The 16,470-nt window shown below is 38.6% G+C and overlaps 1 protein-coding gene across 3 annotated transcripts in view; it reads right to left on the minus strand.

Moving 5' to 3' along the window:
- The window catches only part of LOC133639773 (girdin-like), a 53,226-nt gene extending 39,404 nt beyond the window's left edge, over nucleotides 1-13,822 (minus strand). For 2 of the 3 annotated variants that reach the window (XM_062033370.1, XM_062033371.1), the window contains exons 1-5: nucleotides 13,392-13,821; nucleotides 13,237-13,325; nucleotides 5,519-5,624; nucleotides 4,071-4,140; nucleotides 966-1,024 (exon numbers count right to left, since the gene is read on the minus strand). In XM_062033370.1, coding sequence (XP_061889354.1) covers nucleotides 966-1,024; nucleotides 4,071-4,140; nucleotides 5,519-5,624; nucleotides 13,237-13,325; nucleotides 13,392-13,454 — 387 coding nt within the window. In that variant the 5' untranslated portion in view covers nucleotides 13,455-13,821. Of the gene's footprint in view, nucleotides 1-965; nucleotides 1,025-4,070; nucleotides 4,141-5,518; nucleotides 5,625-13,236; nucleotides 13,326-13,391 lie in introns of all 3 variants that reach the window. The other variant, XM_062033369.1, reaches the window with a different exon arrangement.
- Between the last annotated feature and the right edge of the window lie 2,648 nt (nucleotides 13,823-16,470).

The raw sequence follows: 16,470 nt of genomic DNA on the forward strand, positions 1-16,470 counted from the left end.
ACGCTTTATTCTGCTCACTTAACAGACACAATCCACTTTGCACATGTTTAGTAGATCAGCTTTGCGTGTGCTATCAGGTTTGCATGTGTTTTAGTACACGCAAACCTTGAGTAAATCAGGCCGTTTTGTGTTCTCCCGTAACGAATCGAAGGCTCCGTACCAAAAAAATCAGAATATGAATATATTTACCGTTACACAACCTAGTATTGCAAAGGGGGTAGAATACTCGCTAAGCTGGCAACACTGATACCTCCTGCTACGCCTTCCTGTTTTTTGGCAGATCAAGTGCGTATCGGCTGTGTTAAGAAGTTAAGAAGTCACGATGCATACCGCCACCTAAGAGGTAACAGCAAATATGTTATTGGCGGTCTGAATTTATTTGTATGTATGAAAAACCTTGATATAGTTTGGTAGCATAGGCAACCCAAAGGGACTACAAAGATGTGTCTTGCCTTTTTTGATTGATTGAAACTTTTATTAGTAGATTGCACAGTGAAGTACATATTCCGTACAATTGACCACTAAATGGTAACCCCCGAATAAGCCTACAGTCAAGCGTAGCGATGGTACCATCATGGTCTACTCGGGAGATGCAGTTATTGCATTCCAACACTGACATTCTGGAGTAGACCATGATTCTGAGGCCTCATTGCAGTTTTTTGACATGATTGGCAACAAAGGTGCTTGCAGAAAATATTTAGATTTTGAGAAACATGTTGACATGTGAGGTGTACTCACTTGTCTTTCCAATTATTCTGTCAATAGGAAGACAGTAAATCTACAATATATATTTTTTCAAACATTACACTGACTACTTTAAGATATATCCAGCTTCAAATTCTACACTATTGTCTTTTAAGATGATATAATAAAATGATTGTTGACTTGTGAGAGATGTTCTCATCTATGTGAAATACTGTGTGCATACTGTACAGTACATTGATTACCAGACAGTAAATGTTTACCTGGACTGCACATCCTAGCAGCAGCAACAACAATTTTTTCATTTCCTCCAGAGTTTGTCCTGCCAAGAGTAATGAGAAAGAAAATACCTTAAAAGTGAACATAACTGCCACTAACTTCTAAGAGTTGCCATGGAATGTGTGAAAAAACATGTTCTATCACCATCAAGTGAACTTCAGACTGATGGAGTGCAAATTAATCAATCAATCAATTCATTTTTATTCCTAAGCATTTAGAAAAAACAACGGCAACGATTACATAACCTCCTGGTGGAGGTAATGACAACACATTTCACTCATAATGTTGATGTTAGGTTTGTTTTGCTTAAAGTGGAACTTAACTTTTTTGGGAATTTTGCCTATCATTTACAAAGTCCTATGTAAGACAAGCACACATATGTTGTTCTTTATTTTATGCATTTTAATTTGTAATATACGCAAAATCCAAGGTGGCTAACAATAAAGCTAATGGGAGTACAATATTGCGCCCATAAAGCCCTCTAAAAAAACATCTAAAAACTGCCAACAACATTCCATTTACATCTCGTGATCTAAATATTAACTAAGTATTAGCAATACTGTTATTATAGGGGCTAACGCAGACAAACTATTTTCAGCAGCGCTGTGACCACAGAGCGCTAACTAGCTAAACTAAACTAAATCATGCCTCTCACCTGGATAGTATAAGGTTGTGGCCATAAACCGAGGAGTTGGTAAACTTTGACATTTAACTCAGACCCGGAGAAGGTGAGAAAGACATGAAAAGACGCTTGTTAGCGGCACATTTTTAACCCTTAGTGAGGATCATGATTATTGTATCTAAAGGGGAAGATATTAAACATTCGTCAGTTGGCATCCCAGTGAGAGCAGACATTATACAGTAAGCAATTTTTTTTATTATGTTCGTAGTTTGTATTTATTGTTTAGCACTTAGTAATAGTAGTACATGATGCTTAGTGTGTCCGTAAAGCTTCATCTGTTTAGCATACAGCTTCTAAAACCTGTAGCTCATCCTCCATATATTCAGGCTCAAAAAGATAGGGTCTGGATCATCATTTGTCTCAAAGTAGTCTTTGTTGACTCTCATGAAGTCTGTCATGATTAGTAGTGTTGTTAGCGTAGAAGGGAAAAGCAAACTTTGTGATGTCATATGCCTAAAACTGAGAAAACTATGTAAATATTTCATGTTATTATGAATATGCCTGTTATTACATTAGATATATACTTATATCATGTATATAAAGCGACGATGGAGTTTTTTGGATGTTTTTTGCTTGTGCTTAATAGGTGGAATAGAGCGAATCCCATTGGTTCCAATGTTATAATAAATGGGTTATACTTGTATAGCGCTTTTCTACCTTCAAGGTACTCAAAGCGCTTTGACAGTATTTCCACATTCACACACACATTCACACACTGATGGAGGGAGCTGCCATGAAAGGCGCTAACCAGCACCCATCAGGAGCAAGGGCGAAGTGTCTTGCCCAAGGACACAATGGACGTGACTAGGATGGTAGAAGGTGGGGATTGAACCCCAGTAACCAGCAACCCTCCGATTGCTGGCACGGCCACTCTACCAACTTCGCCACGCCGTCCCCTTGTTAGCCAACTTTTGCTTGCGTTTACTCACGATTTGTAGTGCATAAAAAAAACAAAACATGTGTTTTTGTCTTACATGAAACATTTCAATATTGGCTTTATTTTAACAGAATATCCTACAATAAAATAAACATATGTTTCCTATTGCATTCAAATAACAATTTTACAAGGTTAAAAATAAATTAAAGGGCTTTAAACACATTGTTCTTTTCTTGTTGCACTCAAAGAACAATTTACAATTCTCCATATTACATATAGTCTGCCATAATCAAGGATTAGGTTAGAATTTAATAAAAAGCTTTATTGACATTATATTAGATGCTTCATTATTTATGGTTGCCACTCCTGGTCTGTGCTTTAAAAAAAATGAAATTATTAGTAAGTACTAAAAACAAAACGTTGGATAAATGTACACAGATAAACCATGTGGCAGGTAAAACACACATTTGTTAAAAATAAAACACAAATTGTTGGAATTTGTTACAAAATTCAGTCAATTCCCTTGCATTAGATGACGCTAGATGGACAATTTTGACTCCCCTAATATTTAGCATTAAGCCAAGCAGCTGTGTGCGCATCTACGTATCTACATGTGTACAGCAGAGGAACTAGTTAACTTATGAGAGTAGCGTATGTGTGTTTGCGAGAATGGCAACGTGTTTGCTGAGTGACGTCAGTAGAGAGAGAGGTAGCGTGTACACTGCACAGTAGAGTGATGAAAGGGTCCGGTTGTGTCCTGTAAAACTAATAATAAAGCAACCAGGTTGTCACGAATCGGCGGCCTCATCATTCTATCCCGAAAGCGGAGTTTAGCAGACTCAAAAGTGAAGGCTTTTACCCCCGACAAAAACATCCGGCCTGGAGACACATCTGCCCTGTGCTCCTCGATAACGGCTTGGGAGCCGAACAGCAGGAAAGGTGTAACGACTACATTATTACCTGTCATTCTTTATAACTCCTTGTGCAGATCTGAATGCGTATTATTTAAATGTTTACCTAAGTTTGAAGCAAAGGTGATAATACTAATCGCCACATTTAGCGAGGCTTGTTTTAAAGCAGCACTTGCAGCGCGGCGCCTCCTTATTTAAAGCGTCACCTTTATCGTTAGTTTTGAAGCCCAGATAACTCCATATTGCACTTAACGCACCCTCTTTATTAAACAGTAGAAATGAGGTTCTCTGCCATTCTTCCTCTCCAAGATGTTATTGTTTGAATGCGCTTTGTGTGTGCGTTTTGACATACTCAACATCATGTGCCTTGGCTCTGTAGTCACCGCCGCACAGATGAAAGAACAGTACCGGTATTTTTCAAAGGCAGTATAGTGCCGATTTCAATTAATTAGTATCGCTGTACTTTATTAGTACCGGTATACCGTACAAACCTAGCCTCCACACCACCCAAACTTTTTCCGCAACGTTCTGAAAAAACTGTGGCAAATTCAGGCTTTTTAGGCTGCAACAATCACAAAGAAAGTCCATAAAATCCTGGAAGGGCTGTCAAACAACTTACCTGTGTGGGGAATCCTAGCAAGTAGCAGAACATTTGGAACAGGAATCAGAATCAACTGTCTCAGGTGTTCCTGCAGAATATTATGTGACAAAAAAGGAAGATTTAGATAAAGCTTTTTTCCATACGTTACAATGTCAAAACACTATAAACATCCCGCAAAAGTGGACATTTGTTTTCTTTTATCAGAGTTAACAATTTCAGGGAAAATATAGCTATGTAATGCAAAACATAAATGTCCACTGTACAGGACGCTAGTTTTCAGAAGAATATATTAATTTATTAGACCTGGGGTTTTTACAGTGTCAAAGTGAAAAGATAAAGTTCGCATAGCGGATTTAAAAAAGGATGTTTTCTTAAATTTTCTTAAACTGCTGCCATTCCTCACACTTTATAACACCTACATTAAACCATTTTAAGTCATTTTTACAAATAGTCCTTTTCTTTTCTTTTTTTAAATGACTAAAATGTTTCAGCCAATAAAGAGTTAATGCATCTCTGCTGATGCATATAAGTTGATTCCCCCCAACCCCCCAATTAACATGGATTGGAAGAATAGCAGCAGTTTAGAAAGAAAAACAAAAAACATTCAAACAAATTAGGGCTATCAAATTTAATGTGTTAACGCATAAAAAAAATTATCGCTTAAAGGCTAACATGAAAACAAGAGACATTAACATATTTTACCATTAAGAAAAGACATAGCGTAAATGTGTTTCTGTATAGTATATCTCCAGCAATGGTCATGTGGGGACATAAATTATAGTATTTTGAGAGGTAATCATTAAAGGCGAAGATCACTGAAGGCCTAGGTGGGAAACACACGGCCCGCCACTGATGTTTACAATATACTAATTACAGGTATGACTGCATTTGTTTCCTTTAAAATTATTAGAAAGATTGGAATTTGCCTCTTTCAAGTGTGAGTTTGAATTAGCCAAATCAGTAATTCAACATGCAGTTTTTTGTACAAGGATGCAGCTGGAAAAATCCTTTCTGCATCTTGATTATTTCCAGAATTTAAACACTACATCCTCCTTGAAATGACTTTCTTGTAATCTTATTGGATCTCAGCACAAAACAGCTTATCTCAAACTGCAGTTAATTAATTTGACAGAAGAGGAAAATCCAAGCCTCTTCAGCAGTGATGTGTGTTTAAAATGTGCCCTTTTAAAACTCTTGACTCCAGCTGTACTGCTGCACTCCAACTCAAGCAGACGATAAGATGGCTGATATTTAGGGCATGTGTCTTAAGACAGAGCTAGATTATCAGCAGCGGCACAAGTGTGACCAAATATCGGTTTTGCGTATGTGCGATCCAGCCCTTGCGTGCCTACATGTGCAAAGTTGAGGTGAAATTGAAAAATGCAAAGCAAAGGTTCCAATAACATAATCCGATGTTGAGCGAGGGCTTAGCAGCATGTAGCATGGAGGGATGCAGGATAACTCACCAGATAATATGTCTTGATTTGCTGAACAAGGAAAGTCAAGTTCCGGACCCTCTGACTTGGATCCTTGATGAATTTATTTGCAGTTTGAGGTACAGTTGGAGGATTTCTGCAAGTAGAACAGTTTAGTCAATTGCCAAAACAAACATGGTGGTTTTGCAAACTGTGAGTGGAAGCTGCCAGTTAGTGAATGTAATGACTAATGAAGCAAATCTTGATTGATTTATGTTACTAATGCAGCAGTGATTAGGGTTTTATGCTGCCAATTGCAATCTTCCATGAGTGTGATCGGCCGATATCGATACCGATCACATGTATTAACTGTAACTGTTTTAATGTATTTATGGTGAGTGCTGTTGACGGTTTAACAATATCAACACAATATTTATACTAATTCCTCATTAACTTTTATTACAAACAATTGTTTGAGAAAAAATAGGTCAATAGTACACAATAACTTAAAAAACAAAACAAAAAACTATCTATTTCTCATATTAATTATTTGATTTTTGCCCTCAAAGTCCTCCTGTGTCCAGGGAATTATTCCCTAACTTTGTAAACATTAACAAAAACGACAATTTGAAAAAAATCTAGACTTCTAAAAGCACTTATTTTTTGTGTCGTTTCAAGCTAGTTTAGCGGCTCTCGCACTGTGTAAACATGTTCAGCCTCGTCCTCTAGTGATAATCATAAATTACTGTAATACTTTAGATTCTTAGAAAAGCCTTTTATTTGCTACAATGGGGTCACTACTATTAATTAATGGGAGCAGCTCTACACTGTGCATGGAGATACACAGTTACCTGTGATGTGTATTGATCGCCATTGGTTGATGCGTGATCACTGTTGAAAAGCATTAATTAGTAGTGACCGTTCACATACGTTTTCACGATGATCATGATGATATTCACGATGATCATGATGATATTTATCATTTATTTTTGTTTAAAGTGATGATGGCAATGGAAACTAAAGATGTATTATCTACGGCAGGGGTGTCAAACTCATTTTAGATCGGGGGCCAAGCGGAGAAAAATCTACTCCCAAGTAAAATCACGGCACGATAAATAAAAAATAAAGACAACTTCAGATTGTTTTCTTTGTTTAAAAATAGAACAAGCACATTCTGAAATTGTACAAATCATAATGTTGTTGGTGTTTTTTTACACTTGCATGTTGCGGTTAATAGTATTCAACCTTTACTTATACTTTCTGAATAAATTATGTGATAAATGATGTGATAATGTTGCTGTTAATTTTCAATCTATGAAGATAAAAAAATTCTATCAAAATCAAATTACAGGGTGTTTTTTATGTAGTTTTATCAGTTTGCTCGACTGGTGCACTAACATCACGTGGTTTATTTTTTAAATATGTAGCATCATCTACAAAGATACAAAGAATTGCTATTGCGACATCTAGTGGACACATTTAGAACAGCCGTTTCTCTCATTCAAAAATTTCAGGTTAATTTTCATACTTAGCAAACTCATCTCGCGGGTATCTCCTTTCAGGCAAACAGGACTTTAAAGCGGTGGTCTAATGGTAGCAGTTTGAATAATAGGTGCAGAGGGTGTGTGGGGTCCTGAATGATAACGGTGTCTGCCTGAGTTATTTGGTACATGCAATGTAATTTTTTTTAGCCTCCAAACTACATTGGCAGGGTGACGAGTGACCAAAACAGCTGACTTTGGATGACATTGAGCAATCGGAAATTTTTTGGCGAGATATTACGGTTGCTTACAAATGACAACAGAACTGCACGATTGTATTGCAGTTATTCTGTTAGCAAACAACTTGTGTATGGATGCCACAAATGCTGATCTAGAACCCAATACCTTTTGGTGAGGATCTACATAAAAACAAGCAAGAAATACATTATTTTCACTTTTCGTTGTTATAGTCCACTTGCATCGGCCAAATTGAGCAGTGCATTTAGCATTCAATCAAAGGCTGCTACCCTTCCTGTCCATCATACTGTTTAGTCTTCCTCTCTTTTTTTTGATCGCCCCACTTCTGTCTGCCCCTCCCTCCTGTCTCCCATCTGTGTCCTAGTGCTACTAAACACCAGCAACACGGCTTTAATCCTGCATGGTCTCACAATCCATGAGATAATCCTGCCTTTTTCCCCTCCCCTCTCCTCACTCCACATCATTGTTTCTCATTTCAAAACCTGTTATTGTGACCGTGGTTGATAAAATAAATGAATGTATACTATTGATTTAGGCTGACCAGATAGAATTAAAGTATACCAGGATTGCCAATTCTCAGAATAAGAGCATTTCTAAAACCAAAAACTTCTATCAGACCATCAGCTTGCTAAGGGTGGTGCTAATTCTCTAAGAACATACGGTGCACAAATCATAATCTCCTAAATAGCATCTTGACAGATTTTATGAAATCTCCATCTTTGCAGTTTTCTTCCACGTTACTTCACTTGAATTTATACACATTTCATACCAAAAAGATTTTCTTAGGATGAAGTACTATTTTTTTTCTGTATCACAGGTGGCCTGTTAAAAATATTTGTTTTTTAAGATATATATTACAGTGTACATTTTCAAAATATAAATAACAGTGGTGTGGAGGGTTTCATTTTCAATCTAAAAGAAGCGCCTCCACAAGTGCAGAAAGTAGGTTACAAAAGTGACTGTGGAGCAAAATGTACGCAAAAATTACACCAAAGCGTATACAATACATACTACCGTAATTTCCGGACTATAAGCCGCACCTGACTATAAGCCACACCAGCTAAATTTAGGGGAAAATACAGATTGCTCCATATATAAGCCGCACCCGACTATAAGCCGCAGGGTTTTGATGTGTAATTACCGTAGTATATAGGGGTTCCTGCTACCACGGAGGGGATTGTCGGGACAGAGATGACTGTTTGGGAACGCAAAGCGTCCCATTTATTAACAATAAATCTTTCAATCATTCAATCAAACTTTCACATCTTTGACATGGCGAACAGCATTCGTGCAGAGTACAAATAATACAACGGTGCAAAGTAATACAAAGTGCTCGCCTGTACGTTATCAAAATAACCAGCCTACCGGTATATGAAAAGTCAGTCTTTAATCATTGTGTCATCGTCTTCCTCCTGCGTACTAAAACCACCGAAATCCTCTTCGTCGGTGTCAGAGAAGAACAGGCCGTAAATAAGCCGCACCCTTGTATAAGCCGCAGGGACCAGAACGAGGGGAAAAAGTAGCGGATTATAGTCCGGAAATTACGGTACATAGACCACAAGGAATTGTAGATTTAAATCTTCATAGGTGCCCTTCAACAAAACAGTTTTTTCAATGTAAAGTATACTTAGGATAAGGAGCAAGGCAAATATGTAAAAAAAAAAAAAAAGCAATTGCTGAAGGATATAAATTCATTTTGAATTGTGTAAATGTAAACGCGATGTTCCTCAGTGTAACTTCTTTGAGATGTATGTTGCAAAGGAACCATATTGTAACAGGATAGCCTATATATGGTAGAAAAGTACTTAATTGGAAGTGGTTCCAAAAAGCTTACATTTTACCTAGCCTTTATGAGTGAGAAAGTGTATTTTTTAGGGATGTAACTCTTACAACAACCCACCATTTGATTCGATTCAGAATAGATCTCTGATTCAACATGATTCTCCATTCAAACCAATTCTCGCAATACAATATTTGGTATAAAAATCATAATAAACCTTTTCAAAACTGGTTACAAAAGCCCTTCTAGGCTGCTGGCTGGTGGTGTAATGATTAATCGATATAGCAATATATCGATTTGTATTACTTAGATTCAGCTACTTGGCAAGTTTTCCATCTGGAAGATGGATATCAATCCAACATCGTTTTAAAAGGCAATTGATTGATTTTATTGATACGAGAAAAAGGAAAACTTTGGATTCAAGAACGCAGACTTCATATGAAGTTTAGCACTTTTAATTATAAAGACGTCAAACGTCACTCAAGTCTGTCTGCCTTTATATGACGCCATCGCCATCAGTCGCCTACATTGGCTAAGAAAGGTCATAACAAATACAAACACCACAAGCCAATATCATAAAGCCACAACACAACAACTTTCGGCAACAGCACAATTGCAAAACCCACAACAAATACAAACGCCACAAAAAAATAAAGGATGCAATGGACACAGCGGAAGTGACAGCGGAGCAAGTTACGGCGACGGACCAACTTCCTGAGGTGGAAGGTGGAAAACAATGTAATAAACGAAATTGGAGAAGTAAGTTTGGTCTTTATATTGTTGTGTTGTGGCTTTATGGTGTTGTGTTGTGGCGTTTTCATTTATTGTGACTTTTTAGTAAAATAAGAGTAGTAGCAGGTAAAACCACTGCTCATTTAACCTAAAAAGATTTGGTTTCGCTGAATTTTTTGTATTGATCTCTTTTGTATTTGTATCACGTCAAAAAACAGCAGCAAAAGTAGCAGGTAAATCTACTGTTAAAATGTTGGTTCCTGTACTTTTATTGAAAATGTCATGAATGTTTAAAATGTGAGCAGGAAAGGTTTCTTATTGTTGATTCAACCTAAAGTGTTGGTTGTACTTTATTATGGGGTTTTTTTACATCAAAATGCATGTATTTATTATTCAACAACTTCTTCTTCTTCTCCAGATTTTGGCGCACTCTACCTTCCACATTTTTCATCCGATTCAAATCGTTCCCACTTCAAACTGTTCAGCCTATTCAGGAATCGCGAGCTTTCCCTTAACACATTCCAAAAATTCCCAGAATTCCAGGTTTTCCGGGACATTTTTCCCATTCAAAATGAACTAGCCATTTTTCAAACTTCCACCATTTTCACATTTTTCAACCAATTCAAACCATTCCACCTTCAACACATTCCACCATTCTGGAAATTCAAACTACCCTTTTTCCAAGTTCAAAATAATTCCAGGATTTTCCAGAATTCCTAGTTTTGTGACTATGGTTTTGTGACCTGTGACTATCAGTGGTACTTTAACTTTAACTTTCGAAAGCCCTATTTCCACCCTTTTTTCTGGCGACTACTCCTTCCACATTTTTCAACCCACTTCAACCATTCCACCATCAAAACATTCCTATTAATTAGGACAAAAAAACTAAGTTATTTTTTGAACTGGAAAAGTTCCCGGTATTCCCGAAATTCCGTAATAACATTTCTCAATTCAACATGTTACTACTACAACATTTCTAGACCGATTTGAAATATTCCAACACCAACCATTTCAAATCATTCAGACCATTCAAGTTGTTTAACTTTTTTTTTTTAATTCTCGCTTTTCCGGAAATTCCCAAATTTTGGGGAAATTCCCATTTAAATCAATGGGACATTCTTCAAAGTTTCACCATTCCCACATTTTTCATCTGATTCAAACTGTTCCAACTTCAAAATATGCTGCCTGTTCTAGAAATTGTGTGCTCCACTTCAACAATTCTAAAAAAAAATCCAGGTTTTCAGTTCAACCTCAGCATTGGAGCATTCACATGCAATTCCTTCAGGAATTGCCTCATCTAGTTCAAATAAGGTGTTTGTTTGTATCCACAATTCATTCATACATAATTACCTTACAAGAAATAACAGAAATATAGGACTCTTCACCTGCGGTGTCCAGTATTGAGTATTTATTTCAGTTGATTTTTTTTTTCTCTAAAAAGTTACGGAATCGATTTTAACTTACTGAATCGTTTCGGATCGTATCATTCTAAAAGAAAATCACATCATCCCTGAATTGTATCGGCAAACAAAATTGTGTTCAAACAAATGTTGTACCCCTACTTGTCCTAACGGGGGGGTCGCAGCTTACTGCGAGGTTTGTTCTCCCGGGATGCAAACGGACAATTCCGGACAAGGCTTGCAGGTAGGAACATGATTTAATCTTGACTCTCAAACAGGTACAAAGAAAAAAGGCGCACAAGGCGAAGGCACAACTTAGCGCAGGAAACAAAAGCTAACACTTATCATAAACTATGGACAGGGCAAAAACTCACTAACTGTGGCATGAACAAACAAAACTTACTTGACCAAAAACAAATAACTAGCAAAAAATTTATGATTGGACATGAAAACTGCTGCTGCCCACTGCTTCCCTCACCTCCCAGGGGGTGATCAAGGGGATGGGTCAAATGCAGAGGACAAATTTCACCACACCTGGTGTGTCTGTGACAATCATTGGTACTTTAACTTTAACGAGCAGCATGAACTAAGCATGAAACAAGCAATCGCATGACACAAGCAATGACGCCAGGCCGACTGACAGGCAAAGACAGGCTTAAATACTGGTTTCTTGATTAGAGCAAGTGCGTGTCCCGAACACATGAGGCAGGTGAAACTAATCAGTCGCCATGGAAACTAAAACAAACAAGAATGTACAAAAACAGGAACTATTATCAAGTGTCGCTCGCATCGCTGAGAGTGACGTCATCACCGTCATTGTTTACTGAAGCAGAGATGCTGACTGTGCGTTATGATAAACGCGCATGCATCGCCAGGCTCTACTTTTTATCGTTAGACTTATCAGATTTTATTTTTGAAAGGGGTGTCGAAAGTGTGGCCCGGAGGCCATTTGCGGCCCATGGCACATTCTAAAAATACTACTAAAATAAACAAAACAAAAAAAGTGGAATAAAAAACCTTACAGGTAAAATGTAATTTAGAAAAAGTTGCAATGTTGACTAATAAAACAAAGCTATTTTTTTTTCTTTAAAGCTGTCATTGCTCAAAACATAATATTTAATCTAAACCAATGTTTTTATGAATTATTGACCTATCCAAGGCTCCGGTTACTTCACATCAAATATTCCACTTTGAAAAATATTTTTTGTGGAAGATTTAGCATAATTTGTGTTTGCCATAAAAACACATAGTTTTCTTTGACAAAAAGGGCAGAAAACGAACAAACAAAAAAACAACATAAAAACAAAATAATTGACGGATAGAGGGGGGTGGGATTAAATAAATGATCTTCTTCCCACTCCCTTTCAGGCAAAACTGGACAATCATGAATTACATACTATACTTTACCTTTTGCACTATATTAATTTATATTATTATGTGTGTTCAACTTTTGTATGTCATTGCCTGAAATAAATAAAAAATCTGAAGTTGATGAATGTTTATAACTGAATACATTTACATATAGATTAAAAAAAAAGTTTTCTTTTGTATTATTTTTTTTATGAATTAAATAATGTTTATGACAACCCTTTTCCAAAACACAATATAGAATGTGAGATATAACAGGATAATGCATACAGTTATCGTTTGTTTTCAAAACGGTTACAAAAAAGTGGGACCCCAAAAATTTACTGTGGGCCCCGTTCATATGATTTGATGGGGTCCCTGGGACCCCATTTTGAAAATTCCTAGCGCCAACGCTGAGGAAAACACCAACAAAAGAGGAAAAGCCACCAAAATAGGAGCGCAAGACAAGAACTAAAACACTACACAGGAAAACACCAACAAACTCCAAATAAGTCACGGCGTGATGTGACAGGTCGTGACAGTACTTTGAGACAAGAGCTATAGTGATGCATGCTTGGTTATGGTTTGAATTGATATCCAACAATTGCGAGAACGACTTTTTATTGTCAATATCGGCTGCTGAGTTTCATTTTTCAATGATTTCTGCTGGTGTTGTGCCTTTGGATTGTTGCCTTGGCTCAGAAAAGGTTGAAAAACACTGCTTTTCAGTACTTTATGTTGACTGGAAACCTACTGTAAGGCATGACTTACATTTGACTCATAACATCATTCAATATGACTCCATCCAACAGTTCAGAAAAGTCCAAGTCTTCATCATGTTTAGTAACAAAGGTCTTCACCTGCAGAGAACAATCACGTGATCAACCAAGTCCACCAAAACATTGTTCTTAAGTGTTCTTACTTACCCAAGTGACAAGTGGGCTCAGCATGAACTGATCCCGGGAGGTTAGAACAACACACGTTTCCATCCTCACCGCAAGTTTTAACGTTTATCCACTTTAAAATGTAAACTCTTCTATTTTGTTGGAACTAGTCTATAGCGCATTGCCCTCACCCGCGGCCATGTTCGCAGAAGCAAAATCTTCCAGCTGCCCTAAAAAAAGTGCTCCCATTAATCTCCGTTTAGTTTAGTTTGACACGCAACGTCCACTCCAGCATCCTACACGGATCCAAATGCGGCCAACGAACAGGACTCTCCTCCTCTTCTTCCTCCTCCTCCTCCTCTCTCGTCTCTCACAACGTGTTGATTCATGAAGGAGTAATGGGTCGTTCGTGAACGACCTGGTTCTTACGGAGCGTGCTCTTTGAAGTTACCGACGGAGGCTTCGCTCTTTCAAGTGAGCCGTTATGTCTGTTCTGTTAGATCCGGGGGTCAGCAACCCGCGGCTCTCTTTAGTGCCACCCTAGTGGCTCCCTGGAGTATTTTTTTTAAAGAAAGATTGAAAATGGAAAAAGATAGGGGGGAAATAATTGTTTTGTTTTAGTATGTTTTTTGTTTGAGGACAAACATGACACAAACTTTTTAGACCCCCCCCTTTTAGACCAGTTGATCTGCCGTCTCTTTTCTGCTCTGCCCCCCTCTCCTGCATGGATGGGGGGGGGGGGCAGGCACAGATTAGGTGACCACAGATGAAGCGCTAGTTGTTCAAATTCGGTACCCGGGGTGGACCACTCATCTGTGCATCAGCTGAAGACTTGTCTCCACTCAAGATGATCCCCTGCTGGCCGCACTATGGCATACTTGCCAACCCTCCCGATTTTCCCGGGAGAACCATTCTCCCGAATTTGTCCCAATTGCCACCCGGACAACAATGCCTTAAAGACACTGTCTTTAGCATCCTCTACAACCTGTCGTCACGATTGCTTTTCCTCCATTCAAACAGCGTGCCGACCCGGTCACATAATATATGCGGTTTTTCACATACATGAGTGAATGCAAGGCATACTTGATCAACAGCCATACAGGTCACACTGAGGGTGGCCGTATAAACAACTTTAACACTGTTACAAATATGCGCCACACTGTGAACCCACACCAAACAAGAATGACAAACACATTTCGGGAGAACAGCCGCACCGTAACACAACATAAACACAACAGAACAAATACCCAGAATCCCTTGCAGCACTAACCCCCCCCCTATCTCCCGAATTCGGAGGTCTCAAGGTTGGCAAGTATGCACTATGGACTGGACTCTCACATTATCAACTAGATGGGAAGGTTACTGGCTGCAAACTCCCACCCCTCCAGGACCTGTTCTCCTCTAGGACCAGGAGGCGTGTGGGTCGGATCACAGCTGACTGTTCTCACCCTGGACACAAACTATTCTCCCCTCAGGCAGGAGACTACGGTCCATCCAGACTCACACATCCCGCCACCTGAACAGTTTTTTCCCCTCGGCCATCAGGCACATCTGATAGCTCAGTTACAGCTCATGTTATTCTATTCTGTGTTATATGTGTTTTATGTTACACGATTGCACCAAGTAAAATTCCTAGTTTGTGAACCCGTTCTCAAACAATGGCAATAAAAAACTATTGTGATTCTGATTCTGATTCTAGATCCACCCGACGTCCATTGCACCGGTCGCCAGGGGGAGGTACCCACATCTGCGGTCCCCTCCAAGGTTTCTCATTGTATCCCATTGGGTTGAGTTATTTCTTGCCCTGAGGTGGGATCTTAGCCGAGGATGTCGTTGTGGCTTGTACAGCCCTTTGAGACACTCGTGATTTATGGCTGTATAAATACATTTTGATTGATTGATTGATTTGATTGATTGATACAAGGGCAGAAATCAGTTCAATAGGTTTATTGAAACTGATGATCTACTGGGGTGTGTATGCTATTAAGAGTGTGTGTTGCAAGACGATGTGAAGAATTAACAATGTAAATGTTACCAGAGGGCGTGTTGGATGAATCGTCCAGAAGTCCAGAGGGGCTAGGCAAGAAGGAAGTCCGTGGGCAAGCGAGAGGTCGGGGGCTGGAGAGAGGCGTCAAGGTCCGTGTCCGAGCGGGGGTCGAGGATCGAGGGAAGCAGTCCAGAGTCCGGTGGGAAGTCCACAGAAGCGAGGCGCACAGCTCGATCGGTGGAGACGGAGGGAACACAGCGGGGAACACAGGGCACATGAGACATGGGCAGAGGGAAAAGCACAGAGAGCAGGTATGAGGAGGGAAGCCAGAGACGGGATGCTTACTACTTGGAGTGAACTGTGTTCCGGCACTGGATCTTCGTATATTTGTGCTAATTTATTATCCTTTACTTGTATCCTCTTTGCATATAATTTAGTATTGCATGTCTCATGACACATTATCTGTATGTAATATTGGCTGAATTTCAGATAGTTGGTGTGCCATGTTGTTCCAGACTACAGCAAACATTACATAGCTTGCCAAATATTGTAATACATCTATTAAAATAAGTCATTTAACTTGGACACACACATCTATACCTTTGGTCATTAAAAGGCAGTAATTTCCAGGAGTTATCTCACCTTCTGAGTAGCCTCTGATTTACTAATGGTTTCTAATGTTGTAAAAATGTGTAGAATAAATATTACATTTCAACATTTCTGTCAACAAAGATTTGCTTCAGCCTGCGACACAGTCATTTTGATAGTAGGCTATTATAGCTAATATAGACACTTACATCATGTGTTGCCTTCATTATAAGGCTTTTCATTTTTTGCGGCTCCATACAGATTTGATTTTTGTATTTTTGGTCCAATATAGCTCTTCCATATCGGGACTCCTGACAGATATACTGTAAGTTTGAACGATATGCTAGTTTCTATTAGAAATGACAACATCGAGGATGCATGTGCATGTGCCAGCCAGTCTGCTCCACAATAAGAGGAGCGAGAACATGGAACAACTAATTAATACAACGTCAGACTTCAAAAGTTTAAAAGTTGGTTTTGTTACAATCCCTTTAATCGGCCATCAGGGTTGTCCCGATTTTGGGTTGACTTAAAGAGGAACTGCAC

The sequence above is a fragment of the Entelurus aequoreus genome, linkage group LG22 (genome assembly GCF_033978785.1).
Source record: "Entelurus aequoreus isolate RoL-2023_Sb linkage group LG22, RoL_Eaeq_v1.1, whole genome shotgun sequence".
Lineage (NCBI taxonomy): Eukaryota > Metazoa > Chordata > Actinopteri > Syngnathiformes > Syngnathidae > Entelurus > Entelurus aequoreus.